Source organism: Thamnophis elegans, chromosome 9, assembly GCF_009769535.1.
Source record: "Thamnophis elegans isolate rThaEle1 chromosome 9, rThaEle1.pri, whole genome shotgun sequence".
Lineage (NCBI taxonomy): Eukaryota > Metazoa > Chordata > Lepidosauria > Squamata > Colubridae > Thamnophis > Thamnophis elegans.
In genome coordinates this window covers 4,021,510-4,043,251 of record NC_045549.1, presented here as the reverse complement: position 1 = coordinate 4,043,251, position 21,742 = coordinate 4,021,510, and the positions used below count along the sequence as shown (strand labels likewise).

The 21,742-nt window shown below is 45.4% G+C and overlaps 1 protein-coding gene across 3 annotated transcripts in view; it reads left to right on the top strand.

Moving 5' to 3' along the window:
- PTPRA (protein tyrosine phosphatase receptor type A) overlaps positions 1–21,742 on the top strand; it is a 108,644-nt gene that overhangs the window by 71,050 nt on the left and 15,852 nt on the right. For 2 of the 3 annotated variants that reach the window (XM_032223952.1, XM_032223953.1), the window contains exons 5-13: positions 205–225; positions 4,297–4,317; positions 6,033–6,117; positions 12,549–12,622; positions 13,095–13,231; positions 15,346–15,436; positions 17,620–17,696; positions 18,402–18,438; positions 19,483–19,580. In XM_032223952.1, coding sequence (XP_032079843.1) covers positions 205–225; positions 4,297–4,317; positions 6,033–6,117; positions 12,549–12,622; positions 13,095–13,231; positions 15,346–15,436; positions 17,620–17,696; positions 18,402–18,438; positions 19,483–19,580 — 641 coding nt within the window. The remainder of the gene's footprint in view (positions 1–204; positions 226–4,296; positions 4,318–6,032; positions 6,118–12,548; positions 12,623–13,094; positions 13,232–15,345; positions 15,437–17,619; positions 17,697–18,401; positions 18,439–19,482; positions 19,581–21,742) is intronic. The other variant, XM_032223954.1, reaches the window with a different exon arrangement.

Below are 21,742 nucleotides of genomic sequence, written 5' to 3'. Positions count from 1 at the left end.
AAAATTGAGCCCAACATTTCTCTTGTTAAGTGAGACATTTGTTAAATGAGTTTGCCCCATTTGACGACCCTTTTTGCCTCTGTTATTAAGTGAACCACTGCAGTTGGTTTAGTTAGTAACACGGAGCCGCAAAAGACTAGAGAAATGATGTTGAATTTTGGAGATCATTTACTAATGCTCTATTTGTGTGCTTTCTACTTACAGCTGAGATCACAGGACACGCTGGTAAGCACATTATGCTTATAAATATATCTATATCTATGTGTTGTATTTGTGCTGATAAATAAATAAAGGGAGACTAGTATAGATCTATTTCAAGCTATTTAGCTCTCATCAGCTAGCCATACCCTTACTGGGATTAGAACCTGTGCTGTATTGCATTTTAGGCAGATGTGTTAACCACTAAGCCACAAGGTCCTTCTCCTTATCAGGGGAGTCTGATCTTTAAATCAGACTTTAAATACATATCTATCTGCCTATCTATCTATCTATCTATCTATCTATCTATCTATCTATCTATCTATCTGACTATCTATCTATCTATCTATCTATCTATCTATCTATCTATCTATCTATCTATCTATCTATCTATCTATCTATCTATCTGCCTATCTATCTATCTGCCTATCTATCTATCTGCCTATCTATCTATCTGCCTATCTATCTATCTATCTATCTATCTATCTATCTATCTATCTATCTATCAAGAGCCGAGGTGGCGCAGTGGTTAAATGCAGCACTGCAGGCTACTGCTAGATCAGCAGTTCAGCGGTTCAAATCCCACTGGCTCAGGGTTGACTCAGCCTTCCATCCTTCCGAGGTGGGTAAAATGAGGACCCAGATTGTTGGGGGCAATATGCTGACTCTCTGTAAACCGCTTAGAGAGGGCTGAAAGCCCTATGAAGCGGTATATAAGTCTACTGCTATTGCTATCTGCCTATCTATCTATCTATCTATCTATCTATCTATCTATCTATCTATCTATCTATCTATCTATCTGACTATCTATCTATCTATCTATCTATCTATCTATCTATCTATCTATCTATCTATCTGCCTATCTATCTATTATCTATCTATCTATCTATCTATCTATCCATCTATCTATCTATCATCTATCTTCCCTTTCTGTTTGATTGAGAGATTCTCGTCCTTTAAAACTTTGTCCTTTTAAAACCAGTATTATATCTTTCGACCTCGGGGGCATTTTTGATCGCCACAAGCAAGGCCAGGGCAAAGTCGCAGTCAAGGCTACAGAAGGAGGGGTATAAAGGTTCTTTTGCAATCGTAAATGTTTGCTAGAAACTACAGAAAGGCCTGTACATTTAGTCCTCAGTTTACAACAGTTTGCTTAGGGACCGTTCAAAGTTACAATGGCACTGAAAAAAAGGGAATCACGACTATTTTCCCCATTTAATGACCATCGCAGCATCCCTATGTCCGTGTGGTCGATATTCAAATAGCGGGCAACTGACTCGTACTTACGACGGTTGCAGTGTCCTGGGGTCATTTGTTCCCCTTTAGTGACCGTCTAACGAGCGAAGTCGATGGGGAAGCCCGATTCATTTAACCTGTCTTGCTAAATTAAGAAGTGCAGCGATTCACTTAACAACTGTGGCAAGGAAGGTCGCAAAAATGGAGCAAAACTCACTGATCCAAACGTCTCGCTGAGCAACCTAATTTTGGGCTCCCTTGTCATAAGCTGAGGACTGTCTCACCTGATTTTTTAAATTTGAATTCCAATAGGAATGATATGATCACCTCCCATTTCACATATTAAATTTCCTTTTGCTCCTCAAGTTTCGAAGTACCGTATTTTTCGGAGTATAAGACGCACCCTTTTCCCTCAAAAGAGAGGGTGAAAATCTGGGTGCGTCTTATACATCGAATACAGCATTTTTTGCCTCCTGAAGCCCCGCCCCCTTCACCAAAATGGCTGTGCAGAGCCTTATGGAGGCTTTCAGAGAGCTCCTGGGGGCTGGGGAGGGCAGAAATGAGCCAAAAACGGCCCGTTTTTTGCTCACCCCCCCCCCCAGGAGCATTCTGCAAGCCTCCCAAGGCTATTCATGCATTTTTAAAAGGGGGGGAAGCGTTTTCACGAAAAATGGGCCATTTTGGGGAGGTTTGCAGAGTGCAAAAACTTTTTCCCCCTTTTGGAAAGCTCTTTAACTGATTGATAAGAATTACATTGATCAGGTGCTATGCCAGCAGAAACAGTTATCTATCTATTTATGTCTCTCTCTCACTCTATCTCTTTATCTATCTACCTACCTAACTACTCCCTCTCCCTCCCTCCCTACTATATTTCTCTCTCCCACTCTATCCCTCTACCTACCTACCTACACACTCTCTCTCCCTACCTACCTACTGTATTTCTCTCTTTCTATCTCTTTTTATTTCTTTATCCCTCTACCTACCAACCTACCTACTCTCTCTTTCTCCCCCTACCTACCTATCTACTGTATTTCTCTCTCTATTTCTCTCTCTCTATCCCTTTATCTATCTACCTACCTAACTACACTCTCTCCCTCCCTCCCTACTATATTTCTCTCTCCCACTCTATCCCTCTACCTACCTACCTACCTACCTACCTACCTACCTACTCTCTCTCTCTCCCTCCCTACCTATCTACTGTATTTCTCTCTTTCTGTCTCTCTTTATTTCTTTCTCTCTATCCCTCTACCTACCAACTTACCTACACACACTCTCTCTCTCTCTCTCCCTTCCTATCTACCTTATTTCTCTCTCTATTTCTCTCTCTCTATTTCTCTCTCTCTATCCCTTTATCTATCTACCTACCTAACTACTCTCGCTCCCTCCCTCCCTACTATATTTCTCTCTCCCACTCTATCCCTCTACCTACCTACCTACACACTCTCTCTCCCTACCTACCTATTGTATTTCTCTCTCTCTATTTCTCTTTCTATCCCTCTACCTACCTACCTACCTACTCTCTCTCTCTCCCTGCCTATCTAGTGTATTTCTCTCTTTCTATCTCTTTCTATTTCTTTCTCTCTATCCCTCTACCTACCAACCTACCTACACACTCTCTCCCTACCTATCTAGTGTATTTCTCTCTTTCTATTTCTTTTTATTTCTTTCTCTCTATCCCTCTACCTACCAACCTACCTACACACTCTTTCTCCCCCTACCTACCTACTGTATTTCTCTCTTTATTTCTCTCTCTCTATCCCTTTATCTACCTACCTACCTAACTATTCTCTCTCCCTCTCCCCCTACTATATTTCTCTCTCTCTCTCTCTATCCCTCTATCTACCTACCTACTTTTTTTTTTAATTTGCCTCTTCAAAACCTTGGTGTGTCTTACACTCCGGTGCATCTTATACTCTGAAAAATACAGTAATAAGCCCAGGAGATACATGGACAGGTGTGAAACTAATGAAGATAATTCCAGATGTTGACACTGCTGTATTTTGCCTAGCAGATAAATGTGCTTGAGTTAGATAAGTCATACGCATTTGCTGAGTGTGGCAACTATTTAGGCTCGTGAAAAACCGCAAAGGGGTTTCAAAAGAATTTCCAGATAATATTTTCCGGCAGATAATCCAGTTCCATTTAACCTGGGGGCGAGAAGTTTTAATTTCATATCTGCTGCGGTTTTGAGATAGCGTGGAGTGGCTTACTCGGAGGAGAACGATGTTAAAGAGTTACCGCAGGCAGTTAACACAACGGATTATGTAGCCCTTGCAAAAAAAGGGGTGTAAATCCACTAGGGACGTGGTGGGTCAGTGGCTAAGCCGCTGAGCTTGTCGATCAGAAAGGTCGGCAGTTTGGCGGTTCGAATCCCCAGCGCCGCGTAACAGAGTGAGCTCCCGTTCCTTGTCCCAGCTTCTGCCAACCTAGCAGTTCGAAAGCAGGTAAAAAATGCAAGTAGAAAAACAGGAACCACCTTTGGTGGGAAGATAACAGCGTTCCGTGCGCCTTTGGCGTTTAGTCATGCCGGCCACATGACCACGGAGACGTCTTCGGACAGTGCTGGCTCTTCGGCCATTTTTGCTGGCAGAGGGGCCACAGGCCGATCCTTTGCTGTTTCCAGGGCCGCCCTGTGGCCCTAGATTTAAGCACCCTGTGGGCAGGATCTGGCCTTGAGGGGTGTTGAGTTTCACACCCCGCACAAGACGAATCTCGCCTTTCAGCTCTACAAATACGAGAAAGGCTAAATAGCAAATTGCTGCTTTTTTGAGCCTCCCTTCTAGTTAATCCTGGTTTGATTAGCCGCCATGGGAGGCAGGAATGTATTCTAACTTTTTTCTTTTCTTTTTTGAATTTATTCAGGTGACTCCGATCCTCGGCGAGGTAAGCTCTTAAAGCAGCACTTTGGCAAATATATTGTGAATCTTTTGGTCAAAGGTCCTGTTTTTATCCTAAGTGTTGGAATACAGCCAGCCCTCAATTTACGACTACAATTTGAGCCCAGAATGTGGGTTGCTAGTTGAGAAATTGAGGGGCCCATGAATGGTTGTAAAGTGAGGACTGCATGTAACATCCCATTGTTACATTTATTTGTTTAACCTATTTTTATTATTTTTACAAATCATTCAAAAAGGCAAACGTATCACTGCACCTTCCTCCTCCTATTTTCCCCCACGACATTTTCCCTGTGAGGCGGGTTGGTCTGAGGAAGAGGCTCACCCAGCTGGCTTTCATGCCTAAGGTGGGACTAGAAGTCACCATCTCCCGGCATTTGACCCAAAGTCACCCAGTTGGCTTTCATGCCTAAGGTGGGACTAGAACTCACCGTCTCCCGGTATTTGACCCAAAGTCACCCAGCTGGCTTTCATGTCTAAGGTGGGAGTAGAACTCACCGTCTCCTGGTGATTGACCCAAAGTCACCCAGCTGGCTTTCATATCTAAGGCAGAACTAGAACTCACCATCTCCCAGTATTTGACCCTGTCACCCAGCTGGCTTTCATGTCTAAGGCAGGACTAGAACTCACAATCTCCTAGTGATTGGCCCAAAGTCACCCAGCTGGCTTTCATGTCTAAGGCAGGACTAGAACTCACAATCTCCTAGTGATTGACCCAAAGTCACCCAGCTGGCTTTCATGTCTAAGGTGGAACTAGAACTCACCATCTCCTGGTGATTGACCCAAAGTCACCCAGCCAGCTTTCATGCTTAAAGCAGGACTAGAACTCACTGTCTCCTGGTGATTGACCCAAAGTCACCCAGCTGGCTTTCATATCTAAGGCGGAACTAGAACTCACCATCTCCTAGTGAGTGGCCCAAAGTCACCCAGCTGGCTTTCATGCCTAAAGCAGAACTAGAACTCACCGTCTCCTAGTGATTGACTCAAAGTCACCCAGCCAGCTTTCATGCTTAAAGCAGGACTAGAACTCACTGTCTCCTGGTGATTGACCCAAAGTCACCCAGCTGGCTTTCATGTCTAAGGCGGAACTAGAACTCACTATCTCCTAGTGGGTGGCCCAAAGTCACCCAGCTGGCTTTCATACCTAAAGCAGGACTAGAACTCACCGTCTCCTAGTGATTAACCCAAAGTCACCCAGCTGGGTTTCATGTCTAAGGCGGAACTAGAACTCACCGTCTCCTGGTGATTGGCCCAAAGTCACCCAGCTGGCTTTCATGCCTAAAGCAGAACTAGAACTCACCGTCTCCTAGTGATTGACTCAAAGTCACCCAGCCGGCTTTCATGCTTAAGGCGGAACTAGAACTCACTGTCTCCTAGTCTGTGGCCCAAAGTCACCCAGCCGGCTTGTACGCCTAAGGTGAATTCAGGGCCTTCCGCTTTCTAGCCTTAACCACGAGGCCAACTTTGCTCCTGTTGCTATGAAACCCAGGCTGTCAGAGCGTGTGGTTTTCAGAACGCATTGACAGGCGCAAGTAAAAAAATTGGCTTTTCGGTTCAAATCACTTTAGAGTTTTTCTGTCCACCTCCCAACGTTCGCCCAGCTTTCGGGGGCCGAATGGAGGAGCTTTGAAACGCTCCCGGTCCCCACTGGCTAAGCCAAAACCGATCCCCTGAAATCTCTCCTGTTTTCTCTCCCCCTTCCAGATGAGACCCCCATCATCGCTGTCATGGTGGCCCTCTCCTCCCTGCTCGTCATAGTATTTATTATTATTGTCCTCTACATGTTAAGGTGAGTGCACTGCATTAGTATGCCTCCCCCACCCCCCCTAGGGCTGCGAGAGACGATCGAAAAATACACAAGAAGCAATCTAAAACTTTATTCATTTACTTACTTGCCCAGGTATTTTTTTATAGGGGGAAAATATCCAAATATAATTTCTAAAGTTGGATTTTCCCCCTTACCAGAGAGGGAGCCTCCTTGTGGAGTACTGTGAAGCCGTTACCCTGGCAACTCCACTGTGCTGTACAGTAGAAGCCATTTTATGGCAGTACAGTGGAAGCCATTTTCAGGCACAACAGGCTGTATCTTAACAGAACACACACCCCGAGGAGTGTTAGGGGTGTCTTACCCCCACAGTATTTGTTTCCAGAGAGTAAGTCATCTGTGTACCAAGTTTGGTTGAAATTGCTCGAGGCGCTCCAGAGTTATGCTGGAATACACACACACAAACACACAGACCCACGTTTGTATGTATGTGTATGTATGTATGTGTGTGTATGTATGTATGTATGTATGTATGTATGTATGTATGTATGTATATATGTTGCATTTGTGCTGATAAATAAATAAAGGGAGACTAGTATAGATCTATTTCAAGCTATTTAGCTCTCATCAGCTAGCCATACCCTTACTGGGAATCGACCCTGGGCTGTATTACACATTACACAGTTATATTAGCCACTAAGCCACAGGCTCTCCTCCTTTATCAGCTAGGCCAGGGAAATAGGTATGTATTGTGTCACAGCCCCTGGTATGCCCAAATATGGGAGGAAGCATACTGCTTCCTTTCTCTGTCTATCGGCTCGTCACAAGAGACCATCCAGACAGAAATCCAATATTTTTACTGTTGCCTTTGTTACATTTGTGTTGCATTTGTGCTGATAAATAAATAAAGGGAGACTAGTATAGATCTATTTCAAGCTATTTAGTGGAACAACTTGCCACAAGAAGTTGTGAATACTCCCAAGACTGGATGTTTTTTAAGGAGAGATGGGATAACTATTTGCCTGCAATTATATAGGGTCTCCTGTTTGAGCAGGGGGTAGGACTAGAAGACCTCAAAGGTCCCTTCCAAGTCTCATTCTCCAAAGCACCTCCAAGGCAGGATAAGAAGCAATGGTTGGAAACGAATCAAGGAGGGAAGCAACCTAGAATTAAGGAGGCAACAGAACGGAGCTGAGTCTTTCCTGGCCGGATGCCCTTCCTGTCACCAATACAGAGTTACATTCAGCAGATACATTCTCAATGTGCCCAGAGAGCTAGGAACAGCTTCCATCCTGCGATGATGTTTGTAAAGCCATCAAACATCCACATCGGCCTATCTCAGGTTCCTTAGGAAGGACTCCAGAGGCAGCTAACGATGCCGAATCCTGCCTAAACATCTGCCTGACACATCCTTTCCTCCAGCTGCAATTGCAAAAAGGGCAACTTTGCTTGGAAAACCTTCCATCCTGCAATGATATTTCTCAACACTACGTGTTGAGGCAGATTCGGAGAGTGAGGAGGTTGGGGAGGAACCTGGGCCAGACCTGGAGTCTGGAGAAGGCTCTGATGAGGGCTCTGTGTCGGAGGCAGAGAGGGGGCCAGGGCGGTATGCCAGTTACCAGCTGCCTTCGGAGTCGGACATCAGTGGGGCAGAAGAACAGCTGGAGCCTGTTCCCAGTGTGCGCATGCGCAGAGTTGCCAGACGAAGGGAAGAGCTAAAGAACAGGGGTCGACTTGGGAGTAAGGCCACAGGTGGACGGTGAATGGCCCCTCCCAGAGGAAATAAAAGGGGAGCGAAAGGGGAGTGGAGTTTGCAGGAGACAATCAGTTCGCTTAATTGGTTCGTGACTCTCCGAGACTCCTTGCCAAGTTCTGCAGATATCAGCCTGGTGGCTCTCCAAGCCAGATAAGGTCTGTGACCGTAAATCCTCCCTTGAAAGACTTTGCTGGATGCGAATGAGCAGAATTCACAGTCAATAAATAAAAGGGGCAGTTTTTTGGGGGGGACAAGGAGTTTGCTTCATGCTCTTGTGAAGCCGATATCAGCCTGGCAGCTCTCCAAGTCAGATAAGGTCTGTGACTGTAAATCCTCCCTCGAAAGACTTTGCTGGACGTGAAGGAGCAGAATTCACAGCCAATTAATAAAAGGTTTTTTTGTCGGGACAAGGAGTTTGGGAAGCCTCGGTCAGAACATCACCAAACATCAACATCTGCTTATCCCACGTCCTCGGGAAGGACTCCAGAGGTAGACAAAAAAAAATGACAAATCCGATCTGAACATCTGGCTGATTGGGTGACGAACCGTCATAACAACAATTTGGTTTTTTTTCCCTGCAAACAAGCCTTCGCTTGTCTGTTGATTCTTTACAAAGATTCAGGTTTCGGGGTTTGTTTTTTTAAACACTACGCTCAGAGAAATGCAGAAAAGGTTAGATGACGTCTAACCTCATACTCTCCCTCCCTCATTCTTGAGCTCCAAAAATAACGTTGAAGTCATCAGGGACAAAGGTCCTTGGCCATCTTGTTAGGAGCAGAGGATGAAAAGAGGAACGAGACAGGAGGGGGAGGACGAGATAAAAATCACTTGCAAATGAAACAAGAATCCAGGAATGAAAACGTTTCCCCCCCCCCCCCGCTCGAACCAGGAAACGGTTCGAGTTCCCACTTGCGAGGAATTGTTAAAAGGATGATTTGCTGTCACCCGAAATTATCCACGCACCGAAAACTGGAAAAAACAAAATTTGCTGCGGAACAAAACCACCCATTGACAGGAAGGGCGGAGTCCTTTTCTTTTTTGCCTCCTTCTGTAAATCGAGGCCTCGTTTGTTTTGAGAAACGAAACCCCACACACGGGGAACATTTCCTCCACGTGTCGTTAAACGTGACTGCGGACATGCCAACAGGCGACCTAATGCATCTCCTTGCAACTTTTGCAAAACAAGAAAAGCTACAGGCAACAACTGGACCAGGATTCCTGTTGTCAAGCTAGACGTTGGTTCAGTGAGTTTTGCCCCAGTGTACCACTTTCCTTATAGCAATTCAGTGGCTCCGTGGCTAAGAGGCTGAGCTTGTCGATCAGAAAAGCCGGCAGTTCGGCGGTTCGAATCCCGAGCGCCGCGTAACGGAGGGAGCTCCCGTGACTTGTCCCGGCTTCTGCCAACCTAGCCGTTCGAAAGCACGTAAAAAAAATGCAAGTAGAAAAATAGGAACCACCTTTGGTGGGAAGGGTGAAAGCGTTCCATGCGCCTTCAGGAATTGAGTCATGCCGGCCATGTGACCACGGAGACGTCTTCGGACAGCGCTGGCTCTTCGGCTTTGAAACGGAGATGAGCACCGCCCCCAGAGGTGGGTTCCTACCAGTTCGCACCAGTTCGGTAGAACCGGTTCGTCAAATTTTTGAAACGCACCACACACACACACACACACACACACACACACACACACACTCACACAGAGAGAGAAAGAGGAAGGAAGGAAGGAAGGAAGGAAGGAAGAAAGTGAGAGATGAAAGAAAAAAAGGAAAAAGGAACAGAGAGACAAAGGAAGGAAAGAGAAAGAAAGAGAGGGGGGGAGGGAGAGAGAGAACACATGGCCGGCAAGCCACTCCCACCAGGTCACATGGCCGGCAAGCCACTCCTACAAAGGAGGCCACACCCACAGAGTAGGTTCAAAAAAAAATTGAAACCCACCACTGACCGCCCCCTAGAGTCAGGAACGACTAACACAGCGGTAGTCAACCTTTTTATACTTACCACCCACTTTTGTATCTCTGTTAGTAGTAAAATTTTCTAACTGCCCACCGGTTCCACAGTAATGGTGATTTATAAAGTAGGGAAGTAACTTTACTTTATAAAATTTATAAAGCAGAGTTACAGCAACCCCCCCCCCCCACCGCCCACCATGAAAGCTGGAACGCCCACTAGTGGGCGGTAGGGACCAGGTTGACCACCACTGGGCTAACACATATGCGCGAGGGGAACCTTTACCTTCCCACTTTCCTTGCCACGGTTATTAAGTGAATCCCCGCAGTTGGGGATTATGTTACGTTTTTTTTCATGCCGTTGTAACTTTGGGCAGTCGTTAAATGAGCTGTGCAGTGAACAGGCCTTAAACTGAAAACGAGCAGTCGTTAAAACGAGGACTACCTGTATTTTTAAGTATTGTATGTTCGATCTGTTGCAACCTTGCTTGAGGAGCAGATGGTTTTCAGAATAGCCGTTGGGAGCTGGAAGTGGTGCCATTTCAGAGTTGCACAAATTCACGGGTTTCATGAATATTTAAATGAGGATAATGCCAGTTGCTGCATGTTGATAACACGCAAATTATGCCCGGTCACGCTTCACGGACAATCTCCTGCTTTGAAGACCAGCTTATAAGGAAATGATTGAGTCTTAAACCCTTAAATATTCAGAAAGTTGCCTTGTTTTATTCCAGTGTTTCTCAACCTTGGCAACTTGAAGATGTCCGGACTTCAACTCCCAGAATTCCCCAGCCAGCGAATTCTGGGAGTTGAAGTCCGGACATCTTCAAGTTGCCAAGGTTGAGAAACACTGTTTTATTCATATAATTTTAATTCCTCTCTGTCCCTTTGCTACCGTTCTTTTGACGTAGGCTTGTTCTTATGCCACGCGTTGCCTCCCGTGGCTGCCATGTAGGTGCAATCCAACTGTAGCTGCAGCATATTACTTTTTTTCGTATCCAATAATTTTATTACATTTTGCAATAAGTACACATTGAAAGAACAATGTAAGCTGAGAAAAGGTAAAAGAGTAAATAGATAATAGGGATAAAAGTGTGAAAAGGCATAAAGAAAGGAAAACACACACACGTATGTATGTATGTATGTATGTATGTATGTATGTATGTATGTATGTATGTATCAGAGGTGGGTTCCTACCAGTTCGCACCTATTCGGTAGAACCGGTTCATCAAATCTACCGAACCGGTTAGAAGAAGTTCCACCAGTGGACCTGGAAAGCAGGCCGCACCTACAGAAGAGGTTCCAAAAATTTTTGAAACCCCCCACTGCCCCCACCACACACAGAGACAGACAGACTGACACACACAGAGAGAGAAATAAATAAATAAACAAATAAATAAATAAATAAATGAAAAAAGAAAAAAAGAAAGAAAAAGAGAGACAGAGATGAAAGAAAAAAAGGAACAGACAGACAAAAGGAAGGAAAGGGAGAAAGAAAGAAAGAAAGAAAGAAAGAGAGAAAGAAAGAAAGAAAGAAAGAAAGAAAGAAAGAAAGAAAGAAAACACATGGCTGGCAAGCCACTCCCACCAGGTCACATGGCCAGCAAGCCACTCCCACAAAGGAGGCCACACCCACAGAGTAGGTTCCAAAAAAACTTTGAAACCCACCACTGGTATGTATGTATGTACCTACGTAGTCCTGGACTTCTAATAGTTCATTTAGTGACTGTGCAAAGTTGCAACAGCACTTTAAAAAGCGACATAAGACCCATTTCTCACTCTTACGACCGTTGCAGCATCCCCGTGGTCACGTGATCAAAATTCAAATTGCTGGCAGCTGACTCGTATTTATGATGGATGCAACGTCCTGCGGTCATGTGTTCGACGTCTGCGACATGGCCAGCTAAGTCATATCTTTGACTTTTAACGTTTCTTGCCACCGTTGCTAAGTGAATTACAGTTACTCACCCAGTTGTTAAGTGAATCCAGCTCCCCCCATTGACTTTGTTTGTCACAAGGTCCCAAAAACGGAATCACGTGATGCCAGGATTGTCAGGGTTAAAAACAGCATCCAAAATTAAATCAGAGTCCAAGGCAAAGTATTGCTCAAAGTCCCAATTGATGAAGAGAGCCATGTTGGCACATCTGGGGAAACCCGGATCTGAAAGCTTCCCGGTTTTCCCCACCCAGTTGAAAGTTCAAGATCTTGCCCCCCACACCCACAATCCCATCCCATGGTCCAATCTCCCACTGCCATGCTGGCAGCTTCTTCCCATCCAGTCCGGTCAGGTGCAGAGAGAGACAAAGGATGACCTTGGCTTTCTAGAAAGAATGTTGTTATGGCTACCTCTCATCTCACTCCGTACAATCCCATTTTCCCACCATAGAAAATGCATAGCAGAATAATAGAAAGTGTGGCGGGCCAAAGATCCAAAATAAAAAATGGCTGCAGGCCTGACAGGGACATTGTAACCGTCATAAATACGAGTCAGTTGCTCGCCGTCCGAGTTTTCATCACGTGACCATGGGGTCGCTCTGACAGTTGTAAGTGTGAAAAAAACAGCTACAAGTCACTTCCCCCCCCATTGCTGCTGTAACGTCGAACAGTCACGAAACCAATGGTTGTAAGTCGAGGACCTACCGTCATTAAATTGCGTCAGGATGACAAGCCCGTTGGATATTCTTCCTGCAGAAAATGAGACCTTTTTGGAGAAGCTTTGCTGATTTCCCGATTTTTTTTTCCCTTTATTCCTAGGTTCAAAAAACACAAACAGGCGGGGAGCCATTCCAATTCCTTCCATTTGTCCAACGGACGGACAGATGACATTGGTGAGTCTGGATTTTTCCTCCTCTCCTGTTGTCGGCAACTCGAAATCCTCAATCTCGCTTTTCGCCAAGTTAGACCCCTTCCAACGTGAGAGTCTAAATCAGTGACGGCGAACCTTTTTTGGCTCCCGTGCCAAAAGCGGGGGGGAGGGAGCACAGGGGGGGGGTCGTGTGCAGGCCCGCCACACCCATAATGCTATGCGCACGACCCCACGCATAACCAGCACTGCCCCCCATTCGGCTTTGGAACGGAGAGGAGCACCGCCCCCTAGAGTCGGGAACGACTGGCACATATGTGCGAGGGGAACCTTCACCTTTACTTTTACAAGCTCAATGTAGTCAGCGGGGAGGGGCCTGCTGTTGCTTCTCCCCCCCCCCCATCCTTCCCTCTCCATTGCCCCCCCCCCCTGGACCTCTGTGGCCGGCGTCTCATCAACCAAACCGCTTCTCTCCCGTCTGTCCGTCCGTCCCGCAGAACCGCAGAGCATGCCGCTGCTGGCCCGCTCTCCCAGCACCAACCGGAAGTATCCGCCTCTTCCTGTGGACAAACTGGAGGAGGACATTAACCGGCGAATGGCGGACGACAACAAGCTCTTCCGCGAGGAATTCAGTGTGGGTACTGGGCCGACTTACGATCTCACTTTGCGCCCCCCCCCCAACCCCTCATTTATTCTTCCGGGTTTTGGAATGGTGGGGTTTTTTTATTTTAAAAGAAAAAAAGATTCCACCGTGGTGGAAATTCAGTTTATGCCAGTTAGATCTTTTTCTCTCTTAGTGGAATTAATTCTTGCTTGCTTTCTTCCTTTCTCTTTCTTTCTCTCTCTCCCTTCTTTCTCTTTCTTTCTTATTTTCTTTCCTTCTCTTCCTCTTTTCTTTCTCTCTCTCTCTCTCTATATATACCTTCTTTCTCTTTCTTTTTTCTTTCCTTCTTCCTTTCTTCCTCCCTCCTTTCCTTCTTCTCTTCCTCTTTTTTTCTTTCTCAATCTCTTCCTTCTTTCTCTTCCTTTCTTATTTTCTTTTCTTCCTTCCTTCCTCCTTTCCTTCTCTCTCTCATTTCTTTCTTTCTCTCTCTTTCCTTCCTCCCTCCTTTCCTTCCTTCTTTCCCTCTTCTCCCTCCATTTTTCTTTCTTTCTCTCCCTTTCTTCCTTTCTCTTTCTTTCCTTCCTCCTTTCCTTCTCCCCTCCTTTCTTTCTTTCTTTACTTCCTTCCTTCCTCCCTCTTTTCCCTTCTTTCCCTCTTCTCTCCCTCCATTTTTCTTTCTTTCTCTCCCTTCCTTCCTTCTTTCTCTTCCTTTCCTTCTTCTCCCCCTCCTTCCTTCCTTCCTTCCTTCCTTCCTTCCTTTCTCTCTTTCTTTCTTCCCTCCCTCCCTCCTTTCCTTCCTTCTTTCCCTCTTCTCCCCCTCCATTTTCTTTCTTTCTCTCCCTTCCTTCTTTCTCTTTCTTTCCTGCTCTTCCTCCTTCCTTCCTTTCTTTCTTTCTTTCTTTCTTTCTTTTCCTTCTTTCCTTTCCTCCTCCCTCCCATTTCCTTCTTTCCTTCCTTCCCCAATTGTAGCCATAGGAATATGTACAGAGTTTCTCAACTACAGCAGCTTGTAGAAGGGTGGACTTCAACTTCCTGAACTGAAGGTTGAATTCTGGGAGTTGAAGTCCACCTGCATAGTCTTATAGACTACCTGCGTTTTCTGGTTCTGCTCCTAAAGTTGAACCTTGGCCAGAGGGAAGCTTTGCTGCCCTCTGGTGGAGCAGGTTAGCACCAACACGTTTCCTTCATTGAAATCTGTTTGCAAGAATAATAGAATCACAAGATTGCATTTGTGATTGGCCCAAAGTCACCCAGCCGGCTTTCATGCCTAAGGCGGGACTAGAACTCTCCCTCTCCTGCTTGATTGGCCCAAAGTCACCCAGCTGGCTTTCATGACTAAGGCGGGACTAGGACTCTCCCTCTCCTGCTTGATTGGCCCAAAGTCACCCAGCCGGCTTTCATGCCAAAGGCGGGACTAGAACTCTCCCTCTCCTGCTTGATTGGCCCAAAGTCACCCAGCCGGCTTTCATGCCTATAGCAGGACTAGAAATCACCTAATTGTATTACAATTTATTTATAAACTTATAAAGCAATGTATAACTTACAATCCACCCTAGTTTTTGACATGCTAAGATTGCAGAATTGGCAACTCAATGTCCTCCAGTGGTGAAATTCAATTTTTTTTTTACTACCTGTTCTATGGGCTTGGTGGGCATGGCAGGGGAAGGTTACTGCAAAATCCCCATTCCCTCCCGATCAGCTGGGACTCGGGAGGCCGAGAATAGATGGGGGCGAGGCCAGCCAGAGGTGGCATTTACCAGTTCTCCAAACTACTCAAAATTTCCACTACCGATTCTCCAGAACTGGTCAGAACCTGCCGAATACCCACCTCTGATATCCTCCTCCCTAGGGTTTTCTATCCCTGCCTTTGGAAGCGGAGTTTACCCTGGATTTGGCTGCTGCCTCAGAAGCCACGTCAAACAGCCATAAAAGTGATTGGTTGGTTAGTAGCCTAGGGAGATTGATTCTCAGCCATCCCGGTCATGATTGTCCCAATGGTGCTTTTTTTCAGGAGGCAACTGGACTTTCTGGGCATTATTTTTTTTGAAGATTGGTTTAATGAATTGGTTTGATTGGTTAATGCTTGTCGTGGTTAGCAGAGATGTAACAGCCAAGTTATTTTTATATTTGCTGTGTCCATCCAGGCGCTTCCAGCATGTCCGATCCAAGCCACCTGTGAAGCTGCCTCCAAAGAAGAAAACAAGGAGAAGAACAGATACGTCAACATTTTGCCTTGTATGTATTGATGTTCCACCGTTTCTGCTTTCTAGAGACTGTGGGCGCGATTATAAAAATAGAATAGAATTCTTTATCGGCCAAGAGTGATTGGACACACGAGGAATTTGTCTTTGGTGCAGATGGTCTCAGTGTGCATAAAAAGACAAGATGCATTCGCCAAGAATCATATCACGTAATGATAGTCAGAGGGTACAAAGAAGCAATCAGGAACAATATCAATAGAATGTAGAATAGAATAGAAATATAGAATAGAATAGAAATATAGAATAGGCTGAAATGGAATGGAATAGAAAATATGGAATGGAAAATAGAAGAATAGAATAGAATAGAATAGAATAGAATAGAATAGAAATATAGACTGAAATGGAATGGAATAGAAAATATGGAATGGAAAATAGAAGAATAGAATAGAATAGAATAGAAATATAGAATAGGCTGAAATGGAATGGAATAGAAAATATGGAATGGAAAATAGAAGAATAGAATAGAAATATAGACTGAAATGGAATGGAATAGAAAATATGGAATGGAAAATAGAAGAATAGAATAGAATAGAAATATAGACTGAAATGGAATGGAATAGAAAATATGGAATGGAAAATAGAAGAATAGAATAGAATAGAAATATAGACTGAAATGGAATGGAATAGAAAATATGGAATGGAAAATAGAAGAATAGAAGAGAATAGAATAGAATAGAAATATAGACTGAAATGGAATGGAATAGAAAATATGGAATGGAAAATAGAAGAAGAGAAGAGAAGAGAATAGAAATATAGACTGAAATGGAATGGAATAGAAAATATGGAATGGAAAATAGAAGAAGAGAATAGAATAGAAATATAGACTGAAATGGAATGGAATAGAAAATATGGAATGGAAAATAGAAGAAGAGAAGAGAAGAGAAGAGAAATATAGACTGAAATGGAATGGAATAGAAAATATGGAATGGAAAATAGAAGAATAGAATAAAATAGAATTGAACAGAACAGAATTCTTTATTGGCCAAGTGTGGTTGGACACACAAGGAATTTGTCTTTGGTGCAGATGCTCCGTGTACATAAAAAGACAAGATACATTCATCACGAATCATAAGGTACAACACTTAATGACAGTCATAGGGTACAAATAAGCACTCAGGAAACAATCAATATAAATCGTAAGGATACAAGCAACAAATCAAAACTACTCCACATTTTGATTGCTTAAACAGCCCAAGCTCCAAATATGAATATCCTTTCCTTTAAAAAAAAAAAAAAAAGAGGGACCCCTCTCCATCAGTCGAGAGTTGCTGTTATTGCGAAGGCGTTGAACAGAAGCTGGGGAACTATCGATTTTTTTGGCCATCCCTTCTTTTGTGGTGCCCAACCGCAGCAAAGGAGGTTGCCTAGGAGACGTGCCTTCCCGGGAATCGCAAGGAAGCAAAAATCTCACCAAAAATAAAAATGCCAGTCATTCCAATTCTTGGTTAAAAAAAAAGAGAAAGAAACGGCTTCTTTGGGGGACGAAGAAGACCAATTTTTTTTTTTAAAGCATTTAGGTTGGGTTGAATTAAAACAGTTTAATTTCGGTTCGAATCCCCAGCGTCGCGTAACGGAGTGAGCTCCCGTGACTTCTCCCAGCTTCTGCCAACCTAGCAGTTCGAAAGCAGGTAAAAAATGCAAGTAGAAAAACAGGCACCACCTTTGGTGGGAAGGGAACAGCGTTCCGTGCGCCTTCGGGAGTTGAGTCATGCCGGCCACATGACCACGGGGACGTCTTCGGACAGCGCTGGCTCTTCGGCTTTGAAACGGGGATGAGCACCATCCCCTGGAGTCAGAAATGACCAGCACATATGTGCGAGGGGAACCTTTACCTTTACCTAAATCAACATTCCTGTAGACAGATGAGGCTCCTGTTTCCCAGGCTGCAATCAGGCTGTTTTTGAGCCTGCTTGTCCAACAATCTTAGTAGCTGAAGAGAAAAACTCGGAAGATAAAACGTCTAATGCCAGTCAATGACCCAGATTGAATCTTGCAGAACAATGATAGGTGGTAATAGGTGGTCACTTGTCCAGTTTTTCTCTGCACTGAAAACCAGACCTTGTGAAGGTTGACTTCTTGGAGATTCGTTTGACTTTCACTGAAGGTCCTCCATTGTCCTGATGTATTTGGCGTTCATGGTCACCTTCTCTCTTCTAGATGACCATTCCAGAGTCCACCTGACACCCATTGAAGGGGTTCCAGACTCCGACTATATCAACGCCTCGTTCATTAACGTAAGTGTCTGCTAAAGGCTGGGAACAACATTCCCAAGGTTCAGGTAGTCCTCGACTTACGACAGTTCACTTAGTGACCGTTTGAAGTCACAGCGCCACTGAAAATAAAACGACCTACGACCGTTTCTCCCACTTAATGACCGTTGCAGCATCCCCATGGTCACCTGATCGAATTTCAAAGACTTGGCAACTGACTCGTATTTATGACGGTTGCAGTGTCCCCGGGGGTCCCTTTCGACAAGCAGAGCCCAACGGGGAAGCGAGATTCACTTAACGACCGGGCTACTAACTTAACAAGTGCAGGGGATTCACTTTAACAACGGTGGCACGGAAGGTTCATAAAACGGGGGGCAAAAACCCTCAACCGATGTGTTGCTTAGCAACGGAAATGTTGCCCTCCGTTGTGGTCGTAAGTTGAGGACTACCTGCATTCTGGGAGACTTGGGTGTTTTGGGAAGGAAGAAAAGTCGTAGTGGATTCTTGTTGCCATCTTCATCTGTTCTAACCCCTTAGAGTCAGGTCATCCACAGTTAAATCTTATTTTTCCTAGCTGTAAGATAGTTTGTACAGCAGTGAGAATATTTGCAAAGTACAGAATTAACCCCCGTAGGAGAAGATGCCAAAATTTTTGGTCTTTGACCAACGCCAGAGATAAAACTATTGGTTTTTTTCCCCCCCATTCCTGTCTCACATCTGTTCTTGCAGGGGTATCAGGAGAAGAACAGGTTCATTGCTGCACAAGGTAAATAATATGTATTTCCTTTGAATTTCTATACTGCAAGAAATACCCATTCCGGCATTCAGCCGGCTTTGACCGGCTCGCCCGAACCGGTAGCGGAAATCGTGGGTGGGCCAGTGGTGGGATTCAGAAATTTTGACTAATGGTTCTGTGGGCCTGGCAGGGGAAGGATACGGCAAAATCCCCATTCCCTCCTGATCAGATGGGACTCGGGAGGCAGAGAATAGATGGGGGCGTGGCCAGCCAGAGGTGGTATTTGCTGGTTCTCTCTTCAGAATTTCCGCTACCGGTTCTCCAGAATTGGTCAGAACCTGCTGAATACCACCTCTGATGTCTTCCCTGGGGTTTTCTATCCTTTGGAAGCAGAGTTTACTGTGAATTTGGCTGTGGCCACAGAAGCCACATCGAACAGCCATAAAAGCGATTGGTGGGTTAATAGTCTATGGGTAATTCTCAGCCATCCAGGTCACGATTGTCCCAAAGGTGCTTTTTCACAAGGAAACTGGACTTTCTGGTTTTTTTCCGCCGTGAAAAAGGCGACTTACATCCGGTCCTCACATTTACAACTGTCATCTCCACAAGCACATGATCAACATTTGGAAGCTTGGCCACCGATATTTATTTATGATGATTGCAACAACCTGATACAATCTGATCATCATTTGTGATCTTCCAAGCCAGCTTCCGACAAGCACAGTCAAGGGGGGGAAGTCAGATTTCACTTCGTGACTGCATGATTCACTTAATAAGTGCCGTGATTCACTTAACAACTGTGGCAAAAAAGGGTCATAACATCAGATGTGACTCACTTAACAACCATCTTGCTTAGCAAGGGAAATTCTGGTCCCAATTTGGGTCGTATATATGTCGAGGACTCCCTGTAGGGAGGAGAGTCAGGTTAGCAGACAATCTGAAACGTAGAAAAAGCTATGGTGGTTTGCGGTGGTGATATCTGGGCTGAAAGATTAGATGGCCGACGTGGGGCAAAGCAGTTCAGCTCATCTTGTTCCTCTCTGGGGAGGCTTCTCAACTCTGGCATCTCGGCAGGGCCCAAAGAAGAAACGGTAAACGACTTCTGGAGAATGATTTGGGAGCAAAACACAGCCACAATCGTCATGGTGACCAATCTGAAGGAGAGGAAAGAGGTAAGGCATCTTAATCATCGCCTTGGATAGGAAAGCCAGCTAGGTGACTTTGGCTCAATCACCAGGAGACGAGGAGTTCTAGTCCTGCCTTAGGCACGAACGCTGGCTGGATGACTTTGGCTCAACCACCAGGAGACGGGGAATTCTAGTCCAATTCAGGCATGGACGCTGGCTGGATGGCTCAATCACCAGGAGACGGGGAGTTCTAGTCCCGCCTTAGGCATGAAAGCTGGCTGGATGACTTTGGTTCAATCACCAGGAGACAGGGAGTTCTAGTCCTGCCTTAGGCATGAACGCTGGCTGGATGACTTTGGCTCAATCACCAGGAGACAGGGAGTTCTAGTCCCCCCTTAGGCATGAAAGCTGGCTGGATGACTTTGGTTCAATCACCAGGAGACAGGGAGTTCTAGTCCTGCCTTAGGCATGAAAGCTGGATAGATGACTTTGTCTCAATCACCAGGAGACAGGGAGTTCTAGTTCTGCCTTAGGCATGAACGCTGGCTGGATGACTTTGGCTCAATCACCAGGAGACAGGGAGTTCTAGTTCTGCCTTAGGCATAAAAGCTGGATAGATGACTGGCTCAATCACCAGGAGACGGGGAGTTCTAGTCCCGCCTCAGGCATGAAAGCTGGCTAGATGACTTTGGTTCAATCACCAGGAGACAGGGAGTTCTAGTCCTGCCTTAGGCATGAAAGCTGGCTGGATGACTTTGGTTCAATCACCAGGATACAGGGAGTTCTAGTCCCGCCTTAGGCATGAAAGCTGGCTAGATGACTTTGGCTCAATCACCAGGAGACGGGGAGTTCTAGTCCCGCCTTAGGCACGTAAGCCGGCTGAGTAACTTTGGGCCAATCACCAGGAGATAGTGAGTTGTCGTCCCACCTCAGCCATAACAGCCACCTGAGTGACTTTGGCCCAATCCCCCCAATGCATTCTGGTCATGCCTTAAGCATGAAAGCGGGCTCACTGATTCCGGGCCAATCACCAGAGGAGTCTTGAGTTCTAGTCCTGCCTTAGTAAGCCAGCTGGGTGACTTCAACCCTTTCTCTCAGCCCAATCTGCCTCACCAGGTGGCTACTGTGAGGGAACTAAAAGGAAGAAGTAGTAGATATGTTCACCATCTTGAATTATTTATTTAAAAAAAAACAAGGCGGTTAAAAATAATAAATGAATGAACATTTATTTTTGTGTCCCTGATTCAGCTTTCTTTTAGTCAAGGCTATTTGGGCAGCTAGGAAGAGAGAGAGAGAAATTTCCATTTATTTCAAGAAAAGAGACCACTCGGTGATCCAACAAGGCAAGCTGTTTGAGGGTGTAACTATGGTAACTTCACGATCCGTCATACCTTTGAACGGTCACTGTTGTGAACTGTTGTATGTGGAGCACGGCTGGCTGAGGAATTCTGGGAGTTGAAGTCCACCGCTCATGAAGTGGTCATATTTGGCCACCGGTTAAAAAAATGGTGCCTCTACAAAAGGACCGCCATGACCTGCAGTGGACCACAATGGCCTCCTCCATATTTGGGGATTGCAGATATTAGAATAGCAGAGTTGGAAGGGACCTTGGAGGTCTTCTAGTCCAACCCCCTGCCTAGGCATAAAATCCTATACCGTTCCAGAGAAATGGCTATCCAACATCTTCTTAAAGACTTCCAGTGTTGGGGCATTCACAACTTCTGGAGGCAACTTGATTAATTGTTCTAACTGTCAGGAAATTTCTCCTCAGTTCTAAGTTGCTTCTCTCCTTGATTAGTTTCCACCCATTGCTTCTTGTTCTGCCCTCAGGTGCCTTGTTGAATAGTTTGACTTGATAGGATCACCGAGTGGTCCCTTTTTTTCTGCCATTCCACTCCCCCGTGAGACTTGGGCGGTTAACCCACCGGGTCACGTCCACAGTGAGGCTGCCCAGCCAAATTTTTGCTTCTCTCACCCCCCCACCCCCCCACCGGAAGCTCCTCTCAAAATTGTGGCGCCGACCGGTGACAGAGGGAGGAAAGAGCCACATGCGGCTCCAGAGCCATAGTTTGCTGCCCCCTAGCCTATACTGTTCACCCGCTTGCGAGCTATGATTAACCCACCGGGTCACGTCCACAGTGAGGCTGCCCGGCCAAATTTTTGGAAGGGCTTTTAAACCTACAAGAGATGCTCCCCCCCCCCTTGGG